The sequence below is a fragment of the Giraffa tippelskirchi genome, chromosome 8 (genome assembly GCF_054371585.1).
Source record: "Giraffa tippelskirchi isolate mGirTip1 chromosome 8, T2T-mGirTip1v1.2.pri, whole genome shotgun sequence".
In the NCBI taxonomy this organism is placed as follows: domain Eukaryota; kingdom Metazoa; phylum Chordata; class Mammalia; order Artiodactyla; family Giraffidae; genus Giraffa; species Giraffa tippelskirchi.
Genome location: NC_137282.1, coordinates 120,535,529 through 120,561,607, shown reverse-complemented (window position 1 = coordinate 120,561,607; position 26,079 = coordinate 120,535,529). Strand labels below are relative to the sequence as shown.

At 41.0% G+C, this 26,079-nt stretch overlaps 1 protein-coding gene across 10 annotated transcripts in view; it reads right to left on the bottom strand.

Moving 5' to 3' along the window:
* DST (dystonin) overlaps positions 1 to 26,079 on the bottom strand; it is a 512,241-nt gene that overhangs the window by 243,224 nt on the left and 242,938 nt on the right. For 6 of the 10 annotated variants that reach the window (XM_081519069.1, XM_081519066.1, XM_081519067.1 and 3 more), the window contains 3 exons: positions 5,823 to 5,912; positions 3,509 to 3,586; positions 1,533 to 1,625 (listed from right to left, as the gene is read on the bottom strand). In XM_081519069.1, coding sequence (XP_081375195.1) covers positions 1,533 to 1,625; positions 3,509 to 3,586; positions 5,823 to 5,912 — 261 coding nt within the window. Of the gene's footprint in view, positions 1 to 1,532; positions 1,626 to 3,508; positions 3,587 to 5,202; positions 5,302 to 5,822; positions 5,913 to 26,079 lie in introns of all 10 variants that reach the window. The other 4 variants (XM_081519063.1, XM_081519065.1, XM_081519062.1 and 1 more) reach the window with 1 other exon arrangement.

Genomic DNA, 26,079 nt, shown 5'->3' with positions numbered 1-26,079 from the left:
TGAGGGTCCCTGACTCCAGGTCCCAGTCATCAAGCCCCACTGAGCGGACATTCGCCAGGCAAGAATACTGGAGTGGGTAGAGCTGTCCATATACGTCTGATTTAGCCTGTTTCCAAACGAGCCCCAGGTACATTATTTCCACCATTCCCCTACAAACCCTGTATCACACTCAAATGTTTTAAATGTTAGAAACACCTCTTCTTTCTCCCAAGATGTGGTCAAAACCACAGCTCCTTTCTGAAGCCGGCCAGCCGCGTCTCCCTCCCCTAGGCCTGCCCGCACAGCCATCAGTCAGTGGGCGCGCTGTGCCCAGGCAGCCAGGCTCCGCGCACTGCACATGCTCGCTGCTCACCCAGGGACTGATAAACCAAAGCAAGAGCCAAAAGTAAGACTCACCTTAAATCAAATGAAGATTATTTTTTTAATGCATCATTTTACAAAAACCAAAGGATAAAAAGCAGTCTTTTACTGGCACTGGTAATTAGATAATAACTCATTGTAATAAATTTGCCTTTATTCTTTTCTCGTTTAAGAAAGTACAGTGAAGTTGCTCAGTCATGTCCAACTCTTTGCGACCCCATAGACTTGTAGCCTACTAGCCTCCTCCATCCATGGGATTTTCCAGGCAAGAGTACTGGAGTGGGTTGCCATTGCCTTCTCCAGATGAGAAAGTACAACTCCACAGGAAACATGGACGGTTCGAATGTAGGAAATCTCTTTATGAGAATGATGCTGCCACCTAGTGTCTATAAAACCAGGAGAAAGCTGGCTCAGGTCAGAAACTGGAGTGGCCATGAAATTCATTCTAAGTCAGGATTGAGTCGTAAAATTTTTATGTATCTAAATCAGGTAATGTTGGCCAATAAACAAAAAAAATGTCTACATTCAATAAAAGAGAATATCTGTCTTTCAACTCTTGAGATTACAAGCACTGTTCTAAAAACATTCTAAGCTTTTCAACAGGAAAAAGGGTGCCAAGTCCATAAGTAGCATGTCACTGAGGGGAACAATACAAATATATTGTTTAGGAGACAAAGCCAGAATATCATATCATTTATATGTAGCATCTTTAAAAAAAGCTGATACAAATGAGCTTATTTAGGAAACAGAATCAGACTAACAGACTTCAAAAACAAATTTATGGTTACCAAAGGGGAAGGGGGGGGGAGAGATAAACTAGGAGTTTGGGATTAATAGATACATAATACCAAAAATAAAATAAATAATCAACAAGGACCTACTGTATAGCACAGGAAACTCCACTCAAAATTCTGTAATAATCTATATGAGAAAACAATCTGAAAAAGAATGGATCTATGTACATGCATATGAATCAATCTGCTGTACAGCTGAAACTAACACAACCTTGTAAATTAACTATACATCAATATAAATACTAAATTAAAAGAGACACAAAGTATGAAATTTATTTTCCCCTGTTGGATGTGAATGCATAATTCACCCTTCACATGAACCACTTGAAAACCAGCAATGAGGTTAAAAGAAATGGCAATGAAGAAAGCTAGGCTTACCTGAAAGTGCAAAATTATTGTCCATATTAATCCCAAAGTCAATTTGGGATTTCCGTCTGTTATGTCATCATTTCTAATATTCACTAATTTCACCTGTTTTGTATATGAAGAGAGAAAACAAAATGCTTTTCAACCAGCACATGTGTAATTTTTACCTACATAAATGATTCTAAATTACAGATATAAAAGAAGCCTGAATAATTTTAATACCAATAATCCTTTAAAATACTGTTTTACCCCAACCCCACTCATCTTAGGCTGCAAATTACAGAGGAACAACAAAGCCAAAATAAGCATTTTGGCTTTGTTTTCTACAGCAAGTACTAAAAGTACACCTGTCAAAACAAAATCACAGTTCAAGTGAGAAGTCCTAAATACTTAAGTTTTTAAACTAGAAATAATACTGTCTTTTGAAAATAAGTGTTATTTTACAATTAAGTAGGAAACTATTCTGAACCATCAAATAATCTTAACAGTTTTATCACACTTCTATCACAGAGTGTAAAAAAGAAATCTAACATTATTATTCCATTTGTCTACCACAGACTGCACTGGACATTTGGCAGACTGTTCAAAACTTTAAAAATAATATGTCAATAATAACCAGATTTAAAGGTTATCAACTGTCAAATTATGCATTCAGATAAATTAATGCAATAATGATAACTAACACTTCCTGGAAAAATAATTAAATATCATGAGTGATACATAACATTTTACTTACTGGACAAATCACTACCAAAAATATTTTGACAAGGAGACATAATTAACTATTAATCTTCGGAAAACTTCCACTAGAATTAAGACCAGTAAGGCAAATACCAATAACACTTAAAATATAAGCACTGTATTTGCTAGAGTTCAGTAACTAAAAGCACTGTGATGTTCATAATAAACCAAATGAAGGACTAACAACGGTGCTTCCTTCTCTTCTTTACCCTCTCTTCTCTTTTTCCCTCTCCATAAAAAAACAAGCTTGTTGCCACCTCTGATTTCTCGGTTTTCATTCACTTTCAATTCTCCTGAGTTTCACTGTCTCCTCCTTTTTTCTACCAATTGAAAGCTACCAGTTACTCAGCTTATATCATTTTAATCACAGTGGTACCCAATCAAGATCAAATCCAATTTGGTGTTCATTTTTTTCCCATGATTTCTTCTGAAACCTCAAGCGAGTTGGGGACTGTTGTCAGAACTGTTTTATTTTTAACCACTTCTAAATCATCCAGTTGTATCTGCTTATAAAATATGAACTACTGCCTCCTCACTACTACATTTTAAAAATAAACATATGCAAAGTTTAAAGTATTATATAAACTATCTTTTATAAAAAATAAGGCAATTTCGTCAAGTGAGTATAAAAAATATTCTCTCCCCACTACTAATAACTGTTCTTTGACATTCTTAACATTCTGTTGCTACTAGAATGTCGTTAACTTCCCAGGCAAAAGCACTCCAATTCCAACAGAAGGAAAATCAGTAGCCGTTATTCAGACGGTAATGTAGCCACTTATAATTCCTCTGGGCTTACACCTATGATTAATTTCCTTTTCTTTGGAACAAACATTTAAAAAATTTTTTAAATATCAGTCTCACAAAAGCACAAGTTTAATGGTTATGAAAGTGATGTCGCTCAGTTGTGTTGACTCTTTGCAACCCCATGGACTGTAGGCCGCCAAGCTCTTCCATCCACGGGATTCTCCAGGCAAGAATACTGGAGTGGGTTGTCATTTCCTTCTCCAGGGATCTTCCCGATCCAGGGATCGAACCCAGGTCTCCGCATGGCAGGCAGCCTCTTTACTGTCTGAGCCACCAGAGAACCTCTGTTAATGATTATTAAATCATTATTAAATCATATTAAATGTTTATGATTAACTCAAAGTCAAATTTAATCTGTTCATTCCTTGTCCTATGCAGATTTAGTCAGTCACACGTGTGTTGTATTATATGATTACAGCTTTGAAATTCAAACATCATACCTGGCGTCTTTTCAAATAGTCAAGTGCAATTTGTACATTCTGGAGTCTGTGAAAACGCATCCGACCCTTCTCTCTGGGCTAAAAAGAGAAAAATACTGGGTATAAAAAACATTATATTTTCTGACACCATTGACCATGCTAAATATACTGAATATACTATGTAAATATACTGTATGCTCATCACACTGTCAAAACGGTATTTACTATTTGGGTAAATCCATTAAATTTTTAATGATATTTAATTTTTTTGAATTACCTGAGATTGAATGTAAACTAGGGATTTTTCTGAATATGTTTTATTTAAACAGATCCTTTATTATGAATATTTTATTTAAACAAAAGGAAAAGATAAAGTACCACAGAATATACAGACATTTCATATTCACTATACTACAAGTCTAGCCTACAATTATTTAGCTACGGATGCACGCAAAGAATTAAATACCATTCCCCAATTGCCTTATTAATAAACTCTAACTCAAAAAAAAAAAAAAACCTCTAACTCAAGAGGGTTTTTTAATTATAATGTATGGCATGTTAATGAAAATGAGGTAAAGTAGCATGCAGTTAGTATAAAAACCACCAAGGAGAAAGGCAGTAAAGGTTTACTTAGCCATGATACAGGAGAGAGAAAACCAATTAAAGCCATGTAATATATTTCCTCTTTATTTTATTTTCGTTTTTGCACACAATCGGTTGGACTTTAATAGTTTGACACTGCCTGGGGATGGACATGATGAGGTGCTGTGTCAGCAAAACTGACAAAGCATAATTCTTTTCTTTGATGCCGTTTCCCTTAAGAAACTTTACAAGTCAGCAGAAGGAAAACGTAAGGAATCAGAGCTGAGAAAATGTTCAACAAAAATACAAAGAATGGAGCTGATAACTGACCACATAAAATCTTCCAAAGGGAAAAAAAGAAAACTGACAGCTGAGCTGAAACGTGAATAGGTTGCTGAAGCCAAAGGCAGAATAAAACAGACGGTGGACCACAGACTGGGAAAATAACCCCATATAACAGGAGAAATGAAGGTGATGAATCCCCACTGCATCCACAAAACACACGTTCCAGTGAAAACAGGGGGCTCTGGGGGTATGATGACCAAAGAAGCGCATATGTCTTGCAGAGGTAGGCTCAGTTGGCTGAGTGTCACAGGGGTTAAACAGCTCTGTCAGGACCCTGGCATTTAAAATATCCTCCCCAAATAAAATGAGACAGATAAGACAGGCAGAGAATGTCTATCTAATACCGACTGCCAATAGGCATGACTTAAAGCATGGTCTTAAATATAAAATAAATGTCCATACATTCCTTCCAAGAAAGCAATGAGCAGTTATGCCTGAAACATCAATTTCAAAAGTGGAACTGATGTGCATAAAAATTAGCAGGCTGGTTGTAATTGTAAACCTTCACACTTATACAAAAGGTATATAAACTTCTTTAGCTCAGATGCCATCCTATGGTTTAAGCCCATATGTTCACATACCATGCAGTGCATAGAGATACAGAAATAAATTTAAAGAGAAAACATGTCCTTTGTCCAATCTGTTGGTCCACACACATCCACCTCCCTGTGGGTCTTTGGGCCTTGGCACCATTTCCTGAACAGGAGCCAGGAGCCGCGGTTCCTCCGCGGTGTTAGCGTCACCGCACTGCACCGGCTAGGTTAGTGGGTTACGGGGGCGACACCTACCCCCTTATCCTCATCCTCCACATCCTCATGCTGTTCACATTCGCATGCTTCTGAGGCACTCACCAACCGTAAGGTCTTCAAAAAATCTCGCTCCCTTGGCTAATGAATATAACAGACAGAAGACAGGACAGCAAGTACACAAGACAGACCAGAAATGAAAAGAAGAGCATGAACAGAACATAATGAAGGAGACCAGGTAACCGAGAGGGGGAGGGATGGTCACAAAAAAGGAGATGACACCTCTGGAGGGGGTTAGACCATCTGTCAGAAAGCGGAGCTTATTTCCTTGCTATTAGTGAGTCTTTTAATAGTGGGTTATATTATGCATCCAAATTCTGCTAAGCATTAAAAAAAAAAAAAAAAGAACAGCAGTAGTATTTTAATTACAGAACTGATTTCATAAGCAAGGTCGTCGGAGTGTTTCCATCTCCCAAATGCACAGCATTTTTAGTCTGAAAATGCTTCAGAATCTAACCAGAACTCTTTTTTCAAGCAGAATTCACAGCAGCTCGAAAGATGGATGCTGCAAAAATCTGAAGAGTTTGTGTTGAAAACATACTAGGTCATATGCAAAAAGGATCACACGTTCCTCCAAATAAATTACGAAATTTAAAACTTACCAAGGTGTCTCCTGAAAGAACCTCTAAGAGAGAGATCAAATTGTGTCCGTCCCTCAAGTCTTCATAGAGATCGTTCACGTGTTTTCGAACCTACACACAAAAACACAATTTAAAATTTTTGGTTATAGAACTCGGATTATCCTTAATACCCGACCAAGAAAGTGGACAAGGAGAAAACATTCCTTGTGTGTTCATTCATGCAGTGTTTTACACAGGCAGTGCCCTGACCTGAATCACGATTCCTCATACAGCAGCCAGGGACACCTTACCAAGGTGAGTTTTTAGGCCCCCAGCCCCAAGTTGGTCTTCCTGATCTCTGGGTCGCAAAATTCAGGATGCCAGAGGCACACACTCCACATGTTAAAAATCCAGAGATGTAGCCTGGGTAAAAGTCAATGAGACTCTAGGTACTACTTCTGAAAATTCCTGTGAGTCTATGATTATCTCAAAATTAAAAGTTTTTTAAAATATATGTGAGGTTGTAAGGCCTCTATTCAAAATTTCTCTGCACAGCATAAATCTTCCTGTGGTGGAGGGTTTTCTTATCTTTTTTGAATAGCTTCTTTTTAAATTTTATATTGGAGTATAATTAATTTTCAATGTTGTGCTGGTTTCAGATATACAGCAAAATGGTTCAGTTATACATATACACATATCGATTCTGTTTCAGAGTCTTTTCCCATAAAGGTTATTGCAGAGTCCTGAGCAGCATTCCCTGTATGTCCTTGCTGATTCTCTATTTTATACATAGTAGTGTGTGTATGTTAAACCCAACCAGTGATTTATCCCTCTCGGGGGATAAACCGCATAACCACACTCACACTAGCTGACAGTTAACAAGGCTGGTTTAAGTTTCTTATTTTATAGCTCAAACCACCAAAGACTTCCCCAAAGCTCCTCTAGTCAGCCACGGAGGGCCACCGCTGGCACACGCCAGCCTGCTCTCAGGTTCTGCCGGACAGGAGGTCAGAGCAGGTTGCGAGCATGGCTTCCCGCGGCGGGCGTGCCCTGCCCGACCTGCTCCCCTCGGGAGACTCTGGGCTGTGCTGCTCCACCAGCCAAGGATGGGGTCCAGAAAGAGGGAGAGACCAGCATGCCCCACAGCACGTGGGCACAGGCCTGCGTGCCCCCCGTCTGCGTGGTGCACACACTCTGCAGGTTTACACACACGACTCAAACTTCTTTGCACGTGCAAAGTATCATGTGACTAAACAGCAGAAAGAAACAAAAAGATCCCAAGTATGGTCAAAACTTTCCAACCACAGAGCAACCAGCAAGAAAGGGCCTAACGAGCCTTTGATGGTTAAGATTTTCCGGTCTAAAAAAGCAGCTTAAACACCACTAAATTTTGCTCTGCAGTGACCTAAATGGGAAGGAAATCCAAAAAAGAGGGGATATATGTATACATAGGACTTCCCTTGTAGCTCAGTCGGTAAACAATCTGCCTGCAGTGCAGGAGACCCGGGTTCGATCCCTAGGTTGGGAAGATCCCCTGGAGAAGGAAACGGCAACCCACTCCAGTATCCTTGCCTGGAAAATCTCATGGACAGAGGACCCTGGTGGGCTGCAGTCCACGGGGTCGCAAAGAGTCGGGCACGAATGAGTGACTAACACTCACTTACTATGTACACATACAGCTGGTTCACCTCACTGTAAAGCAAAAACCACCAGGACACGGGAGTTACCGTCATTCAGTCGCTCAGTCGCATCCGACCCTGCGGCCCCATGAACTGCAGTGCGTCAGGCTTCCCTGTCCTTCACTACCTCCCGGAGTTTGCTCAGACTCATGTCCACTGAGTCCATACCCCAATTTTAAAATCTTTCAATTAAAAAAAAAAATTTAATACTACTAAATTTTATTATCTTAACTGACTACATGCTTTACAGTATGATTTACTGTCAGAAAATATTTGTAATTAGTGAAGAATAAAATCCCCTTAAGAGTTTCATATCAAATTTATCAGCTCCTATGACTAGTATTTGGGGACTTTCTGCCGAAGTCACAGTATTTTTTAATATTCAACTAATATTCATTTACCCATCTATGCATCATTAATGACAAATAATGTAAGCATTACACTCGGGCCTAACAGCTCTAAGTAACTAACTACTGATGCCAATAGTACCTATAAAATGACCAGCAAAACTGAAACAGATTATTTTTAACCAAGTGTTCCCATTTTCACAAGTTGACATTTTCATTTTGATTTCTCAATACTCAAGGAATATCAGCTGACTCTTTGGTGTCACAAGATAATTATATAACAGTAAAAGCAAGCTTAAAAATACTTCATTTTTCTAAAAAAAGAGGAGCACATCATAACACATTTCAGACAGTCCTATTTAGAAAATGTATAAATACCTAAATAAGCTACAAAGACAGTATTCCTTCCATTAAATATTTACCTTCTATTAAATAAATGGCAAATAAATGACATTCCCCTGAAATACTCAATTACATTTCAGAGATGAGCCAATTTCCAAGGATCTTTTCAGGAAGAAAGAAATCTATGATATACATAACACACGTGTGTGCAGACAAGCACGCATGTGAAATCAGTGCTAATACTCAATCTTCTATCACATATTAGAGCGCTGTAAGAACTGACCTGGTCTCACATGAGCTTGACTGTAAGGCTCCGGGCCCACTTAAAAACAAGATGCCCCTGGCGGGACAAATGGATAAAGAAAACCCACACACACAGTGCAGTGTTACTCAGCCACTAAAACACAGTCTTGCCATTTGCAACAACAGAGAACGTGAGTGAATTAGACTAAGGGAAATAAGTCAGAGGACAAATACTGTATGAGTTCACTTATAAGTGGAATCTAAAAACAACAAATGAGCAAACAGAATAAAAATCACAGACACAGAGAACAGAACAGTGGTTCCCAAGGGTTGGGGCTGGGGAGTGGGTGAAACGGGCGAAGGAGATCAAAAGAAACAAACTTCCAGTTATAAAATAAATAATACATGGCAATGCAGTGTACAGCAGGGTGACTGTAGTCAACAATATTGTATCACATACGTGCAGGCTGCCAAGAGACCAAATCCTGAAAGTTAACTTTGTCTGGTGATGATGAATGGTATTATAACTAGAATTTTTGATCATCTTGTAACATATACAAATACCAAATCATGATGCCATACACCTGAAACCAATATAATGTTATCTGTCAATTATACTTCAATTAACGAAAAAAACAAGGCAGAAGAGCTAAGCTTGTTAATTTCATGCATATGTATACATCTAAATCAATATACTCCTCTGAGTATCTCCAGTGTAACCAGCTGCTGCTGCTGCCAAGTCGCGTCAGTCATGTCCGACTCTGTGCGACCCCATAGATGGCAGCCCACCAGGCTCCCCCGTCCCTGGGATTCTCCAGGCAAGAACACTGGAGTGGGTTGCCATTTCCTTCTCCAATGCATGAAAGTGAAAAGTGAAAATGAAGTTGCTCAGTCCTGTCCGACTCTTCGTGACCCCATGGACTGCAGCCCACCAGGCTCCTCCGTCCATGGGATTTTCCAGGCAAAAGTACCAGAATGGGGTGCCATCGCCTTCTCCGAGTGTAACCAGAGAGTAGACTAATTCTTGAGAGCCTGAGCAGGAACATGAGAGACCACAGTTATATAAACAATATTATGCATCTCTTGACCCTGAGGCAGCTGTCGAATCTCTCAAAATAGACAACTCGATCGTGCAGGTCTGACATCTTCAGAAGGCGCGGTGGAACACAAGCACACAGTAAGGATGCCCCCGCCCCGGGCAGTAATGGACAGTCAAAGTTAAGAAAGCCACGTGCTCTGGGTCCCCTGTGCCCACCCATGCCTGCCAGAGTCACAGTTCAATCCCAAACCACTTCCTCCGTCTTTCTCCCTCCAGGACGGTTAAAGATGAGGTGTGATCAATAGCCAAGACATGGAAACAACCTAAATGTCCATAGACAATAGAATGGAAAAAGATGTGGTACATATATACAGAGGAATACTACTCAGCCCTTAACAAGAATGAAATAATGCCATTTGCAGCAACATGGATGGATCTAGAGATGATCATACTAAGTGAAGCAAGTCAGAAAGAGAAAGACAAAGACCACACGATATCACTCACATGTGGAATCTAAAATACGACACAAATGAACTGATCTATGAAACGGGGCTTCCTGGTGCCTGAGACAGTAAAAAAAAAAATCTGCCTCTGAGGTAGAAGACCCGGGTTCAATCCCTGGATAAGGAAATGGCAACTCACTCCAGTATTCTTGCCTGGAGAATTCCATGGATGGGGGAACCGCGTAGGCCCCAGTCCATGGGGTTGCAAAGAGTCGGATACGACTGAGAAACTCTCACTTTCAGAAACAGACATAGAGAACAGACTGGTGGTTGCCACGGGGCAAGGGCGTGGGAGACAGACGGAGTAGAAGGCTGGGCTTAGCGGATAGGCTTTAATACATAGGACGGACAAGCAAGGTCCTACTGCACCGCACAGGGAACTATATTAATATCTTAAGATAAACCATAATGGAAAAGGGTATTTTTTAAAATAGTGTGTGTGTGTATATATAATTGAATTACTTGCCATACAGCAGCAATTAACAAAACATTATAGATCAGCAGATTTACTTCAACTAAAATTTAAAAGATCAATTAATTAAACATCAATTAGAAAGCAATTTTTAAAAAGATGAGGTGTGATTCTGAACACGTATTTCACATGAAAGCAATTTCACAGCTTGCTCTGCTAGACTGAACCCAACTATGGACATGAGGGAAACTTTCCACCACACATGTCCTTTTCCACAACCACATTCATGCAACAATAACGAAAAATTAAATTAAGCATGTTTAAAGGAGAAGAAGATTAAGCCAAGGAAAACCATGTAAGGAAAAGAGAAAACATATTACAAGGGAAAAAGGATTGCAGCTATGCCTCTGCTGCAGGGCTCATGAACCAGTTACCCAACACCTCTCGAGGTCTCAGTTTTCTCACCTGCAAAAATAAAAGACGGAAAACAGAAGGCCTCGAGTTCAAACTAGAGAACGAGAATTCTGTGATCTGAAAATAAAACTGTCATCATTTAAAAAAAATCACTGTCAACTTAAAAGAGAAAATATGTAAAATGGAAAGCTGCTAAGAATTTTAGGAAGAAATACAGAAATAGATTAATTCAGCTTCTGTAATGCTTGAAAACATGCTGAGTCATTATTTATCATGCTGCTGCTGCTGCTAAGTCGCTTCAGTCGTGTCCAACTCTGTGCGACCCCATAGACGGCAGCCCATCAGGCTCCCCCATCCCTGGGATTCTCCAGGCAAGAACACTGGAGTGGGTTGCCATTTCCTTCTCCAATGCATGAAAGTGAAAAGTGAAAATGAAGTTGCTCAGTCCTGTCCGACTCTTCATGACCCCATGGACTGCAGCCCACCAGGCTCCTCCGTCCAAGGGATTTTCCAGGCAAGAGTACTAGAGTGGCGTGCCATTGCCGTCTCCGAGACTGCTTATTTTTCTTGTCTCAGGGGGTCATTCTGAGGTTCCAGAGAAATACTGTATATGAAAAACGCTGCCTAAATGTGAGATACCATTATTTTCATCTTCATGACTCCATATAAAACAAATGCACCATTATTAACAATAATAAACAAAAATACATAAACGTACCTGACCCTGTTTAAGTGCTTTATAAGTAACGGCTCATTTTCCTCACCACAAACAAATAAGATAGAAAAAGGATGTCAACTAAAAATTAAATATCAGCATTATGGAAAATAAAAGTATAGTATTATGAGGAAGGAGCGGTAATGGATGAACTGAGTGAAAGCAATTGGGATCCTAGAGAAATACCCAGTCATGTGATCAATTAGGGGTGAAGAAAGAAGGAAACAGTTCAGCTGCCACAGAAAAGCCTTTTATTTTGCCCAATGTCTGAGTCACAGCCACACGGCCTGGTAACTTTCCTTCACAGATGACTGCAAACTGCCGAGAGTTTCAACATTCTGCTTTCACTTTTTAATAAAACATTCTTTCTTCTCATTTTGGATATTGTCTCCCTGTGGGACAGAAAACTGTCTGAATAAATAGTGCTCAAGGAAATGATGAGCAAGTTGAAAGCACTCTGGGACACTCTGGGGTTAAATTATATAACTTGAATTACATAACAGGGATGAAGCATCTTTTTCTGTGTGTTTTGAATCCTATGGGATTCTCCCAGGATTTTGCAGGCTTTTTTAAAATCAGATCCTGCATTGCACCTCCAAGTTCACCCCTAGAGGGTGCTCGTCTATCGCTTAGGAGGAGTTTTCCTAAGGAAGGGAAACAGAGGCGAAGTGGGTGCGGTGAGACCCTGAACAAAGTCCTGCTGATGACACATAAATATTCCCATTTTATTTCCGATGGAGAACAGAGTGGACTATACCAGGTCTTCATCATCGAAATGGCTTAACTGCTCAAAATAGCACTCTGGAATTTTTATTTTAGCTTGTAATTGCTTGATTTCACGTGGGCTAAATCAAATTCAACTCTGAAGATCAGGTTGACCTTCAGACATATAAATACAGTTGCTTATGTAATGTTTAAGGATGCCTTTTTCAAAAGTCTGACTCTTAGTGGTTGATGTCAATCTAGACAAAAATCTCACTTCCCATATTTATCCTTAGCGCTACTGTAGAGCTGTAGCTCGTGTCAGCAAATATTTATTAAGCATTCCTCATATGCCAGGGTACCACCTTGCTTTCATTTTTTGGCCACAAAAATAAAAAATGGTTCTTCATTGCACCAGGCAGGCTCTCTAAGTCACAGCCTCAGTAGCTGCGGCAGGAGGGCTGAGACGCCCCAGGGCGTCTGGGGTCTTAGTTCTCTGACCAGGGACTGAACCCACGTCCCTGCACTGGAAGTGGATTCTCAACTACCAGGGAGGCCCCTGACCTGACACGAAGGGGGCTGAGGTGGATAAAGAGAGCATGCCACCTCTTGAGGCCCACAGGCTGGGATGAGAGAAACTCTGTGGGAGTCTGAGAAGGCCTCCCCCAAAGATGGGAGTGTCCCACCTGGAGGAAAGACCCAGAACAGGGGCCAGACACAGGAGCTCCCAGCTCCAGGGAAGGACAGTGCCCGGGATGCCAAGGCGACGTGAGTGGGGACGGGGCGGAGGGGCAGACCTCCTCCTCGGTATGGACAGCCCTGCCCTGAGCAGAACCAGCCGCTGAGACTTCCAAGCAGAACGAGGACACGCCATCTCTGAGCAACATGAAAGCTCCCATACTATCCTCAGCAAATGTAGAAAGAGCTGCCGCAGGTCCAATCGACAGGCGAGGATGCAGGAAAGGCCGCTGGTGGAGGGGGACACAGAGGCCATGCACTCCCTCAGTGAACCCGGGGAAGGGGGATGCCTCCCACCCCAGCAGCAAGGAGCAGGCCACGGGCAAGGACGGCCAGGCCCCTCTCAGGGCACTCCTAAACCTGAAGGACACGCTACTCTGGCAAACCCCTATCTTCAGAAAGGCACATAAATAATCAAAGGCTTGCCCCAAGAGAGGGCACCTCGCAGCCTTGGGTGGAAAGAAACGGGAGGGTCAGCTTCAGGTCAAACTACGAATGAAGATGTTATTCAAAGCAATTTTTTCATTGTGAACAAATACATTCAGGAAAAACAAGCAACCATATTCTTGGGGGTGAGCTCCTTACAAGCTCTACTTCAAAAATAAAAATAACCTACCAATAAGTTACTACATCAATTATTGATAGGTAAATTGATGCTTCAAAAATACACAGAAATGCTTCAAAACACTGCATTCGCTTTGGTAGGTGCCTTATCTGAATGGTTGTTTATTACAAACTTATTTCAGTACTATGCCTTCAAGAATGGTGAAGAAACAAAACCACAGCTCAGACTCTTCCTAAATTATCATAAATTCTAAACTGGTTCAGGGAAATATAAAGGGTAAATACCATTATCTGATGTAATAAAAAGGTGGTCATGCTTTTCTCTAGGCAGTATGTTAGGTCAGCATTAAGGCCACTCATAATTATCTCCTTCACTGGTTTCTAACCATAAAATAAAGATATTCATCATATATCTTAAGGTATTAATGAATAAAATAAGGAAGAATTTCAAATAACTCAGCTGTTGGCCCCAAGTAGTACAAATAATCTGTCTACTCCATAAAGGACATGAGATTAGTTCTTAGACAAAGAAGATTTATCTTTTAAGCTTTCAGATGGACAATCCACAACCAATTTTAAAAACCCAAACAAAAACAAAAGGTCTTCTCTAATCTTTCATTACAAAGTAGAACTATAGGTCGTTAAGTACAGTCATCTTTCTTACTGATAAACATGTTAAGATTGGGAGGCATTCTGATGATGGTTTTAACCCAGCTACTACTTATATTTTCTTCTGTACAGTTTTACCATTGTCATAGGAACATTTATAAAAGAAGATTTCAACTTTCAGAAATTTTAAAGGATGAAATTATTTTCTGTAATAATTTGTTTGAAGTTTGGGTGGTTGGTTCTGGTTTAGTTTGGTCTGATTTGGGTCTATTTTTCCTTCCAGTTCTTCCCTTTTACAACAGAAAGACAGATAAAAATCTGTTTTTGCATAGGTCTTCCCCTTGGTCTGCAGATCCTTTATGGCCTGCAGAACTGTATATGTCTTGGTGCTGAACTATTACAAATAATGTAATTGAAGGAGAAAAATAAAATTTAGAAGTCAATTACTCTACATATTATTATTTTGTATCTGCCCACTGTTTGGGGGGTTGATTTTCATTAAGGATGGATTCTAAAGAGCCTCTGTACTAACAACGTCAAACAAAGGAGCCCTGATTCACAAAGACGTTAGTATCATCCAGTCTGTGTGAGCTGTAAAAGGGGTGGCGAGGTAGGGGTGGGGGTTCGGTGTGACTAAAGGATGTTTCTGTGCAGGACAGTCACTGCGGGTCAAATGCAGGGATGCTTGGCCGGACGATATGGGTCTCTCCTTTCAAAAGTTTATCCAGTGCCCACCTGGCTCATACCTGACACACGTCTTTCTTTAAACCATTTATCACTTCCAGAAATCAAGGACAGTTTGCAATAACAACATCAGGAAATGGGAAGACACCAATCACCTGCATTTTGATACTCATCTCTTTCCTGTTCACCTACTTATAGTTTGGGCAAAAGGAAGAAAGAACTGGAAAAGCGGGTGCCGGAATCACTCAGCACTGACAAGGAATGAGCTGGTCAGGGAAAGGAAGCTGATATAGAAGTAAGCATGTTACAGTGATGTAACAAGACAGATAATGACAACTCTGCAGAATATAATTATAAAAGCAATGTACAATGTGAGCTCATACGTGCCAAGTCCTAAACACATGAAATGAGCCCAGCTGACATAGGGAGCCCAAGCAACACTATCTAAATCCTATTTCTTTATCACCAACATTTTTAACAAATTCCCCTGTTCTCTCAAATCCTAGCTTTTACTGGAAAAGTTCTGAAACAGAATTGCACGTTTTTCAATACAAATCATGTAAAAAATGTTTAACTTTTTTTTTTCCTTTTCTTTCCCAACTTTATCGAGAAGTACTCTTTTTTTTTGGCCGTGTCACAGTACATGGGATCTCAGTTCCCTAACCAGGGACTGAACCCGTGTCCCTTGCACTGGAGGTGTCTCAACCACTGGACATCAGGGAAGTACCTAAAGTATGTTTTTTTAATTTTAACTTTCATTTTAAATTTAAGTTACAGACATGACCAAAACTTACAACTAGTTCAAGAAATGTGTATTTCCTCCATAAACCCCCACTTAATGACTCTCTGGTAAGGTATTCCCCATAATGCAAGTTGGGTTCAGATTAATTATTACAAAGTGGAAATGAACTCAAGTAAATACAACCAGTTCCCAGATAAAAATAAGACAGCTCCTGGGACAGAGAAACTGATCAGTCATTGCCTCCGAATTCCAAGTCACTTTATCACACTGATAGTCTTCTTAACACCTGTCTGTTATCAATTTCAAAGAAGCTTTGACCACGGTTAGTGATAAGATGGAGTAACCCTGGGGGCTGGGTGTGGGAGGGAGGCACCCTGGGGCACCCAGGGGTCCAGAGAAGAGAGGGAACAGGAGGGTGTTGGGCAGTTGCTGGGCGGAGAGAGAAGAGTCCAAGAGAGGGGTCACGAAGAGGGACAGAACCTGCAACGACTTGGCAAGTCTAACGAAAAGGCTTGCTATGGCCCCTGCTTATTGAATACTTGTGAGCTGACTCATCTCCTCTGGGGCTTGTGTCAAACGCCTGACCGGCTGTCAGAGCCCAGCCTGTTGCAAAGTAATTCAACAGTGAAGTGGACACTTGTCCCAAATAGGACTCTCTCGTTTTGGCACCATTTAAAATACCTTTTACAGGAACCCTCCTACACTGTTGGGAATGTAAGCTGGCAATAGCCACTGTGGAGAACAGTATGAAGGTTTCTTAAAAAACTAAAAATAGAGCTACCATATGATCCTGCAATCCCACTCCTGGGCGTGTATCTGGAAAAAAAAACCATCATTCGAAAAGATACATACAGCCCTATGTCCACTGCAGCACTATGTACAGTACCAAGACATGACTATCTAAGTCTACACGGACACATGGACGGATAAGAAGATGTGGCATATGTATGCGATGGAATACTACTCAGCCATAAAAAGGATGAAATAAGACCATCTGCAGCAACATGAATGAACCTAGACATCATCATACTAGATTAAGTCAAAGACAAATATATGCAGAATCTAAAAAAAAGATACAAAGTAATTTCTTTTTAAAACAGAAAGAGACTCACAGACATACAAAACAAACTTATGGTTACCAAAGGGGAAAGGGGAGCTGGGGGTACAAATCAGGAGGCTGGGATTAATATATACACACTACTATATATAAAATAGGTAATTGGACTTGGCTGGCAGTCCAGTGGTCAATATTTCACCTCCCAACGCAGGGGGCACGGGTTTGATCCCTGGTCAGAGAGCTAAGATCTCACATACCTCTTGGCCCAAAAAAAAACAAAAAAATAGCTAATAAACAAGGTCCTACTGTATATAGCATAGGGAACTCTACTCAATATTTTATAATAACCTGTAAGGGAAAAGAATCTGAAAAGTATATAGTATGTGTATAATATATATATGAATATATATATTATATATATATTACATATATATAATATATATACTGAATCACTGTGCTGTACACTTGAAACATGATATTATAAATCAACTATACTTCAATTTAAATTTCTTCTAAATCCGTGAAATAAAATATCTTTTAAGACAACTGTTTATAGCAAAAAGAACCACAATCTCAGGGCACACAAAAAAGCAAAGACTCCACCAAGGCCTCAAGGAGTAACTTCGCCTCCTTTGCAGAGGACGATGAGCGAGGCTTTGCCACCAACTGGGATGGTGACCAGGGACAAGGCTCAAGACCGGGAGGCAGCAGGGCCCTCTGCAGGCGGCGGGTCAGGGGCTGTGGGTACAGCTCTGGGCGGGGAGCTGGCCAGGAGGGCCACCCTGGGTCACTCGGGCGCGGGCACTTCCCGCGTGCCGTTCGGAGCACTGTGCTTCAAGAGAGGGATGACATGAGCTGTTGCTTCATGTCTTGCTAAGTCTTAAGGACTAGATAATCTAAGGGTCTCTCTGGAGCACATGTTAAGGTTTTGAGGCCTTTAAAACACTGTGATGCTGATACTTTACATGCAACTGATTCACCCTTCTTTACACATGAGCCTAAGTCCTCGAGTCCTTACAAGTAAACAACTGAGAAGAGCTGGCTGCATCCTCTTCATTAAACCTCTGAAGCAACCTGGGATTAAGACAGCTGCCACAGGGGGACGGACACCAAGGCTATTTTTAAAGACACCCCCAGACCATGCAATCCCACTGCTTCTGCTCCCGACCATGCTGAAACCTGCCCCTGTTAAAACGTTTCCTTCAACCCAGATGAAATCCCAAGGCCCCCAGACCCAAACGTGTGGGCAGAATCATTAACACTGGTTTATCCATCACTAATAAAGAAAATTTTTGACAGATGTTGTATACACTGTTGTTGAAATGAATCTCTGCCACAGAATTATACCTTCTGTGGGAAGATTTAAGCTTAAAAAGCTGGCATCAATTTCTTCAAAGTGATCACCTCCCAGGGATGGAGTGGGAGGCTGTGGTTAGTGGATGTAACCTATTATACACAGGCTGGACAACAATGAGGTCCAACTGTATAACACAAAGAAGTATATTCAATATCCTACACACCATAGTGGAAGAGAATATGAAAAAGTACGTGTGTGTGTATATATATATATATATACATTCTTTTTTATGGAATATAGATGTGTAAAGATACAGAGATATATAAATACATATAGATATATAGCTGAATAATTTTGCTGTACAGCAGAAATTAACAGTGTAAATCCAATATACTTCAATTTTTTTAATAAGTGATCACCCTAAATGACACTGCAATTTTACCAGATTTCCAGATTTCAGTCTGCTCAGCAGAGACCTGTGGATGGCGGACGTTCGACAGTTAGTCCTCACGGGTGTTCACGACCAGAATCAGAGGCGATGCCCACGTGTGCCTCATACTAAAGCCTAAAATCTAAGCGGATCTTATTTTTCCTCCAGTCCCTGTTCTGAACATCCTCCCTTTTAGACAGATAAGTGTCACCAAAAAGCAGGTGGGGCCAGGGACCACCTTGAAACTCAGGGGCCATGTTTGCAAAGGTGAAGCCGGGACACAGCTGTGGTGCAGTGCAGGACACACGCGCCCCAGCGCCCGGATGGGACAGCTGCACTTCCAATCCCAAAGGCTGAGAGAGCTGGAAAGGAATGTCGGCTGGACAGTAGCGGTCTCTGCTTGCACTTGAGGTCTTCTTTCTACCCGAAATGCTGTTTGTTCTGTCCCCACTCTGCCTCTGGCTATAGAATCTTACTCTTCCTTCAAGGTCAAACTCCAATGTCACCCAAACCGTGAAAGTTTCCCTCCTGTGCCCTCCTGTATTCCTTGGCTTATACCAGGACACCGACCATCCTTTTCCTTCAAGAATAGTTTTATATCCATGATAGCACAATCGTAAGCCCTGTAAGAGGACAGAATCTTAGGTCTTCATTTTAAGTGGTTCGTGCTTTGCACAGTATCCTTTATACAGCAGACAGTCAAAGAAGTTCTTTTCAATAAATAAAAGATGAGCCATCTGTACTTTGCCTGTGACCTTAGCCATGCCCTCAGCTGCGGGCTCCAGAATGCCTGCCAGGCGATGGGGAAGAAAAGAGAAACTCGGGACACAGAATCATGAACTCCATCACCCACTTCCCAGCAGGGCCCACCAGGGCATCTGTGACAATCGGTACCTGGCATTGTGTCCTCTCATACAGCTGGAGCTAAATAATGCTGCTGAATGACCAACACACAGAGGGGAATCTCCACTCCTGCACCAAATCCTCCAAATCCTCCTGCACCAATCCTCCTCCTCGTGTTCCCCCAACCCATCCAAACTGACCTGGGAAGTGACTACCAGAATGGAGTTCAGGTAAAACAAGCTTTAGGACTTAATAAAGAATCTTTTTAAAAATGCTTTTTAAAAACATTGACATATAGATCGATGGAACCCAACAGAGTCCAGAAATAGACACATGTTTATGGACAATGGTTTTTTACTTTATTTTTTCCCACCATACCACACAGCACGTGGATTCTTAATTCCCCAACCAGGCATTGAACCTGCGCCTCCTGCATTGGAAGCCCAGAGTCTTAACCAATGGACCTCCAGGGAAGTCCTAACAATTGGTTTTTCACAAAAGAACAAAAGCAATTCAGTGCTGAACCTTTTCAACAAATAATGCTGAGAAACTAATATTCATCAGGCAAAAGGATTCATTTCAACCTTTTCTTCCAAATGGATCAGAGACCTAAATATTGTACGAGAGCTAAAACTACGTAACTCACATGCCCTTTGAGTTACTGAGTGGCAATTCTGTTTGCACACAGGACATGCCCACACTCATCAGAATTCACCAGGAATTAAGAATAAGAACAGTGTCCAGAATGTAAGACAGGAAGTCAGACTGCTCCAATCTGCAGGTACACACAATGAAAATACACTTAAAAGGACTTATGATTCGTATTTATTAAAAACAGTTTCCAAAATAATCAGCTAATAATTAAACCAAAGGACTAATTATAATACTAACGAGGCTAGAAAAACTGGCAACGCCAACCACTTTCACCTAAACAAAAAAGGCGATCTATATTAAAAGAACAAAAAGCAAGTGGAACAGTCTTATTGAAAGGGCTATCCAGGGATGCAGCTGGGAAACAGATATAATTTGAGGGACAAGGAACACATTTCCTCAGTTTTCCATCAGCACGACTTACTGAGCTCTTACTTGAAGCAGGTATCTCTTTCTCGACTCCATCTCATTCAAAAAGGGTTATCACAGAAAGAAAATCTTGCCTAAAAAATGAAGCAATGTAGGGAGTAGGCCTTTTCAAATGCCATTTTTTAAAAGAAATCGAAGAAGGAAGCACATTCAGAAAAGCAGCTGTAAAAAATTAATCAATAAAAATTTTTAAAAAGCTCAATTAAAGAGTCAGGTGACCGGCAGGGGGCGCTCTCACAGCCTGTGACGACAGCGGAGACCAACAGGAGACCCACCTTCCCAGTCGGCCAGGGCTCGGCCAATGAAGAGCCGCCAAGTCTGTGTTAACTGCAGCCCACCCACCTTCCTCTCCCCACTCTAACAGCGGTCCCCTCCCTTGCTATGCCTGAATGTTCCTGTGATTCCCTTTGGCTGCAGACCCTGTACTGCAATCCTCTGCTGCTCCTGAATAAACCATCTTTGCTGGAGAAATATCTGGCCATCTATTTGGCTCAGGACAATGCAGCTATGGTATAAAACTACATTCAATGAACCACAGCAGATCTTCCATGTAGGAAAAGAAAGCCATCTTCACAAACAGATTCAGAACAAAGTGAATTCACACAAAACCTCACCCGGAGATAGAGCTTCACAAACATTTTCTGTGAAGAGCCAGGTGGGAAATATTTTTGGCTTTAAGGATCACGTGGTACAACAACACACGAATGAATGGGCATGCCTGGGTTCAGCATCATTCTTTATGGACACTGAATGTTGAATTTCATATAACTTTCATATGCCCCCAAATAATATTCTTTTGATTTGTCTTTAATTCTTTAATTAAATTTAATTTTAAGAATTCTTTAATTCTTAAAAATTGTAAAAATAATTCTTAACCCATGGTCTGTACAAAAAGACAGGCTGTGGCCTGGTTTGGCCCTCTGGCTGTATGTGAAGACCTCTCCCCCCAGCACCACCTCGACATTCGAAACACAAATACTCTGGGGAATAGCAGCACATTTGTCATTATCGGGCCATTCATGTGAAAGAGATGAATTATCCAACTGCCATCCCTTCCCAAAGCAAATTCAGAATGAAAAAGACTAAGGGTTTATAAAATAACATTATCTTGTTCTTTTCCGAAAATAAAAGCAATACTTGCTCTTTGTAGAAAAACTGGAAAACAGTTATGACAAAAGGAGTTATTCTGCAACAAAGAAAAAAACCCTTAAAGGTAAGTAAAACAGGGAAACAGCTCAACACGTACAAAAGTAGGGAGGTGGAAGGTCAGAGATAATTTGGAAGGTGCTGAGCACAGAGTGGATAACACGGGCCCAAGCTCCTGCTGCACCGCTGTGACGACCTGACTGACTTTCCTTCAATTCATTGTCTGCCTTCAACTCAAGTCTTAATACAGGTAAAAACACAAAGAGAACATACTAGAAAAATAAATGCATGGCATAAAAATGGAATCATCACATGAAATGAAGGATACAAAAGAGTGAAATGAAGTATTTTCTGCTTTAACGCTCTACCAATAAACAAAACTTTACCAAATGCAAATTTCTGAGCCCAGGTGAAACAAAGCCAGCTACTCAGAAGCCATCAGCTAAGAGATGAAGAGCTGGGGAGTGTGAGAGGCTCCATCCACCACATTCCCCAACGGTAAACAAGGAAGAAGCAGGTGAACAATAAAGAAAGCAGGACTGGCCCCAGAGGGTCAGACGCATAGGAAAGAAATAATTTCAGCAAGTGGGACACTTGTATCTTCCCATACATAGAAAACTGCTAAATCTCTTCATGTGAGAGATGTCATTTTCTCTTAATTAACAGTAATCTTTCCGTAGACTACCTGCCCTTGCTGCAAGCCTGTATGTGGCCTGGCTCCTCTCCTGCTCCTTGGAGTCCGCTTTCTCTGGGTCACCTGCGGTACTGTCTCCCAGGCTCAAGTCCAAAATTTCCCACTGAATAAAACCTAACTCTCAACTTTTAGGTGGTACATATTTTTTTTAGTAGACAGAAGCTTTAAGTGTTCTTAAAACTTTTTGACAAGAAAAGTTTTAAGAACGGGACAAAATTAATTCTTCATATATTTAAGAGCTGACATATATGTTTAATACCATGCCTGGAGGCGGCGGGGGGTGGGGGGTGGGGTGCTGACCCAAGATATGAGGGTAGGAGTTACAATAAGCAAATTCTGGCTCAGTTACAACTCAAGTAGACTGAAAGTGTAAGTTATCCATAAATTAGAAAGCCAATGACCCATAAGAAAGGCTGTGAGAAAACATTCCTGCAAGGACAACCAAATTAACTAGATCCTGTCCAAATCTGGGATTCGAATTAACACAAAATTAATTAGCCTTGCTTAAAAACAGTCATTTCTAAAACTCTCCTGTGGGATTTCTCAAAGGGATGTTAATAGATATTCTTTGATAAAAAAAGAGTCTATGACCAAGAGATTTTGTGAAACACTGGATTAAGCAGGGTTCTTTACCACAGAACTTCAGTCTTTAATATGCTAATGTGCACCATCAATCTCTCCAGTCTAGGAAGGCTGCTTTCCAAACTCTGTTGGCAAAGGAAGCCTTCCCTGCTACCCCCACCTAACCCCAAGGCATCTCACAACACTGGTGTTCCTGGGAACATGATTTGAAAAATGCTTTTCTTTGCAAAAAAAAAAAATATATGTTTTTATTTGATCCAGTCAACTCAGGAAAATTAATTTTAAAATCATCAAGAAAAATCTTCATCAGAAGTTAAATCCACAAACCAAAAGTTTGGAATTTAACAAATGAGAAGGAACATTAAAACTTCTGTTACAGACTCAGAGATAAAGAGAACAAACTAATGGTGGCCAGTGTGGAGAGGCAAGGAGAGAAGGCAAGATAGGCGGAGGCGATTAAGAGGTACAAACTATCAACATGTAGAAAATAAATAAGCTACAAGGATATACTGTGCAACACAGGAGATACAGCCAATATTTTAGAATAACTACAAATGGAGTAGAACCTTTAAAAACTGTGAGCCACTATGTTATACAACTAACTTGTATCCACTATATGTCAATTTTTTAAAAATTGCTGTTACATACAATGCTCCAGTAGGGCTCCCAGGTGTCGCTAGTGGTAAAGAACCCGCCTGCCAATGCAGGAGACAAGATACTGGTTCAGTCCCTGGGTGGGGAAACTCCCCTGGAGGAGGAAATAGCAACTCATTCTAGTATCCTTGCCTGGAGAATCTCAGGGACAGAGGAGCCTGGTGGCCTATGGCATCACAAAGAGTTGTTGGTCTTGACAAAGTCCATGATGTTGCAACGAGCTGGACGCAATTGAAGCAACTTAGCATGCACGCAGGCATGCACAATGCTCCAGTAAAATCAAAGTGTCTGTGAATAGGGTTTCTTTAGATTTTTAAGCTTATGCATAATGAGATGCTTAAAACATCTGGGAACAATGTGAGACAAGCTGAAATTAAAAAAAAAGATAACCCTGAAGCTCATTAACTTGGACACAGATCTATAGGACACATTTCTACTTTTACAACTTGTCAGGGCACCTATATTATATCTTCCTGATATACCTGTACTTGACTCTAAGAGTTTTTACACTATTCTTCAAGAATTCAGTAAGTAGTACTGATCTTGGAGATTTCTTTGCTTTGCTTTTTCAAGTACTAGAAGGCTGTTAATGCTCTTAAGGAAATACACGTGCCAGATTCCCTCTGCTCAGGCAGAAAGTTGAAATGCCCTCTTGTGTTTATGGCTCTACTGGGTTGCTGTTATGTGGATTATTTTATCCGGGCTAAACTCAACCAGAGATGTGATGGCACACAAATAATCACAGCATCTCATCTCATACTGCCATACCCACGGGAGGCGACAAGGTGTGGGCTTCAGCCAGACCATGGGAAACACACTTCTTTGTTTGGAGTTCACCATCTAACTGGCATCTGGCACTGTAACAGAAAACCACAGCCCCTTCTCAGATGGGCCATCTCTTCTCAATATGCAATACTCAATGCAATACTCCTCTTCTCACAGCCAATACCAGGACTCAAACCATAAAAATGCAACCATCATGACCCATTGCCACTGCTATGGAAGACTGGAGGACAAATCCGGAGCTTTCGCTGATCTTAAAGATCTCTAAAGAGGGCACTATTCTCTGTGCTTTACAGATGAGAAAACAAAGGCTTAGAACAGTTCAAGTTAATCTATACTGTATATATAACATATATATATATATATGTTAGTCGCTCTGTTCTGTCCAACTCTTTGTGACTCCATGGACTGTAGCCCACCAGGTTCCTCTGTCCATGGGATTCTCCAGGCAAGAATACTGGAGTGGGTAGCCATTCCCTTCTCCAAGGGATCTTCCCGATCCAGGGATCAAAGCTAGGTCTCTTGCATTGAAGGCAGATTCTTGACGGTCTTGAGCCAGCAGGGTCGCTACGCGCGCGCGCACACACACACACACACACACACACACACACACAGATGTATAAGAGAATCATTGAGTTGTATACCTGAAACTTACATGATATTGTAAATCAACTATGCTTCAATTTAGATTTTTAAAATAAAAAACAAAAAGGGGGAGACACTTCTATAAATCCAAGAAAAAAAAAAGGACGGACCTCCTGTGGGCTCTACGGCACAATGAGGGGAGATCCTGGAAAAGGCAGGACTAGCTCACAGAGACTGCCCGCCAGGACAGACTCCAGGCAAGACTAGCTTAGTTCCAGGCTGCCTTCCTACCCACTCGGGCTCAGGTGTTCTTCCCCAGCACAATGGCTGAGTGCTGTATTCCTTACAGACTGCAGTGAATCTGGGGCCCATCCTCTTCCCATGAGGGCCTGCCCCAACCCTCGCTGAGACCAGCTGCCCTGGGACTCCAGGATGAAACACAGAGAGTCAGGAGCACCCACTCACCCAGGTGCCCCTGGGGAAAGGGCGCAAGGGAGTCTCAGAAATAAACAGAGAAACCCAAGGAGGCTTGAAACCTACACCTCTGTGGGGCTGGCGAGGGGCGCTCTGGTGTGTTAGGAGGGCTCCTTGACCTCAGGACTTAAGCTCTTAACATCCGTCCATCAAGACACGCACTAGATTGTATTTCTGGGGCTGGTCTGAGAAGAAAAGCAGCCCTGCCTCCTAGTTCAATCACCTGGGGAAATGCAGTTCTCTAAAAATGACTGGCAAAGAGCCACACTCACATGTGACGGACTGTGTACATGTGCAGTATCAAAACACGATCCATCACCAGTGTCATGGTGTCTCTAAATTTTATTTGAAAATGAGTAGTATATTTCGCACAAGAGTTTTTTTAAAAAATCACAAACAAGAACACTTGAACAATTTTTATAAGAAATTATTTCAACAGGTAAGAAAGCCACAAAATAATATATTTTAGAATTTCTTATATAAGGCATGTGGGTTGCCAATAAATATGATTTCCCATACCCCTACAATGGACATGCAATTTAAATGTTAGCATATTCCTGGCTCAATTTTGCTTTCATTCCAATGGAATCTGAAAATTCTGGCAGTGAATGAATTAAATGCATTGTAAGGAAGCAATTATAACAATATTCTTGTCCATATTATGTTGGTAGATGTTCTTACATTAATTTTAGTTGATTCTAATAAATGCATCTCAATATTGTGCATAAATATTAAGCAACAGCACTTCAGTAGTGCTGTGCATTTCCTGTATCGCGTATCATAGACATTCTGTTGGAAAAATCCTAAAACAAGGTACATTTTTGCTACTTTCACTTGTGAAACATTTCTGTTTTTGAAAATAGAAAAACTGATAACAAAAAGTTGTCAAAAGTAGACATCTTATGAAAACTATCATATATAGGATGGATAAACACAGCTCC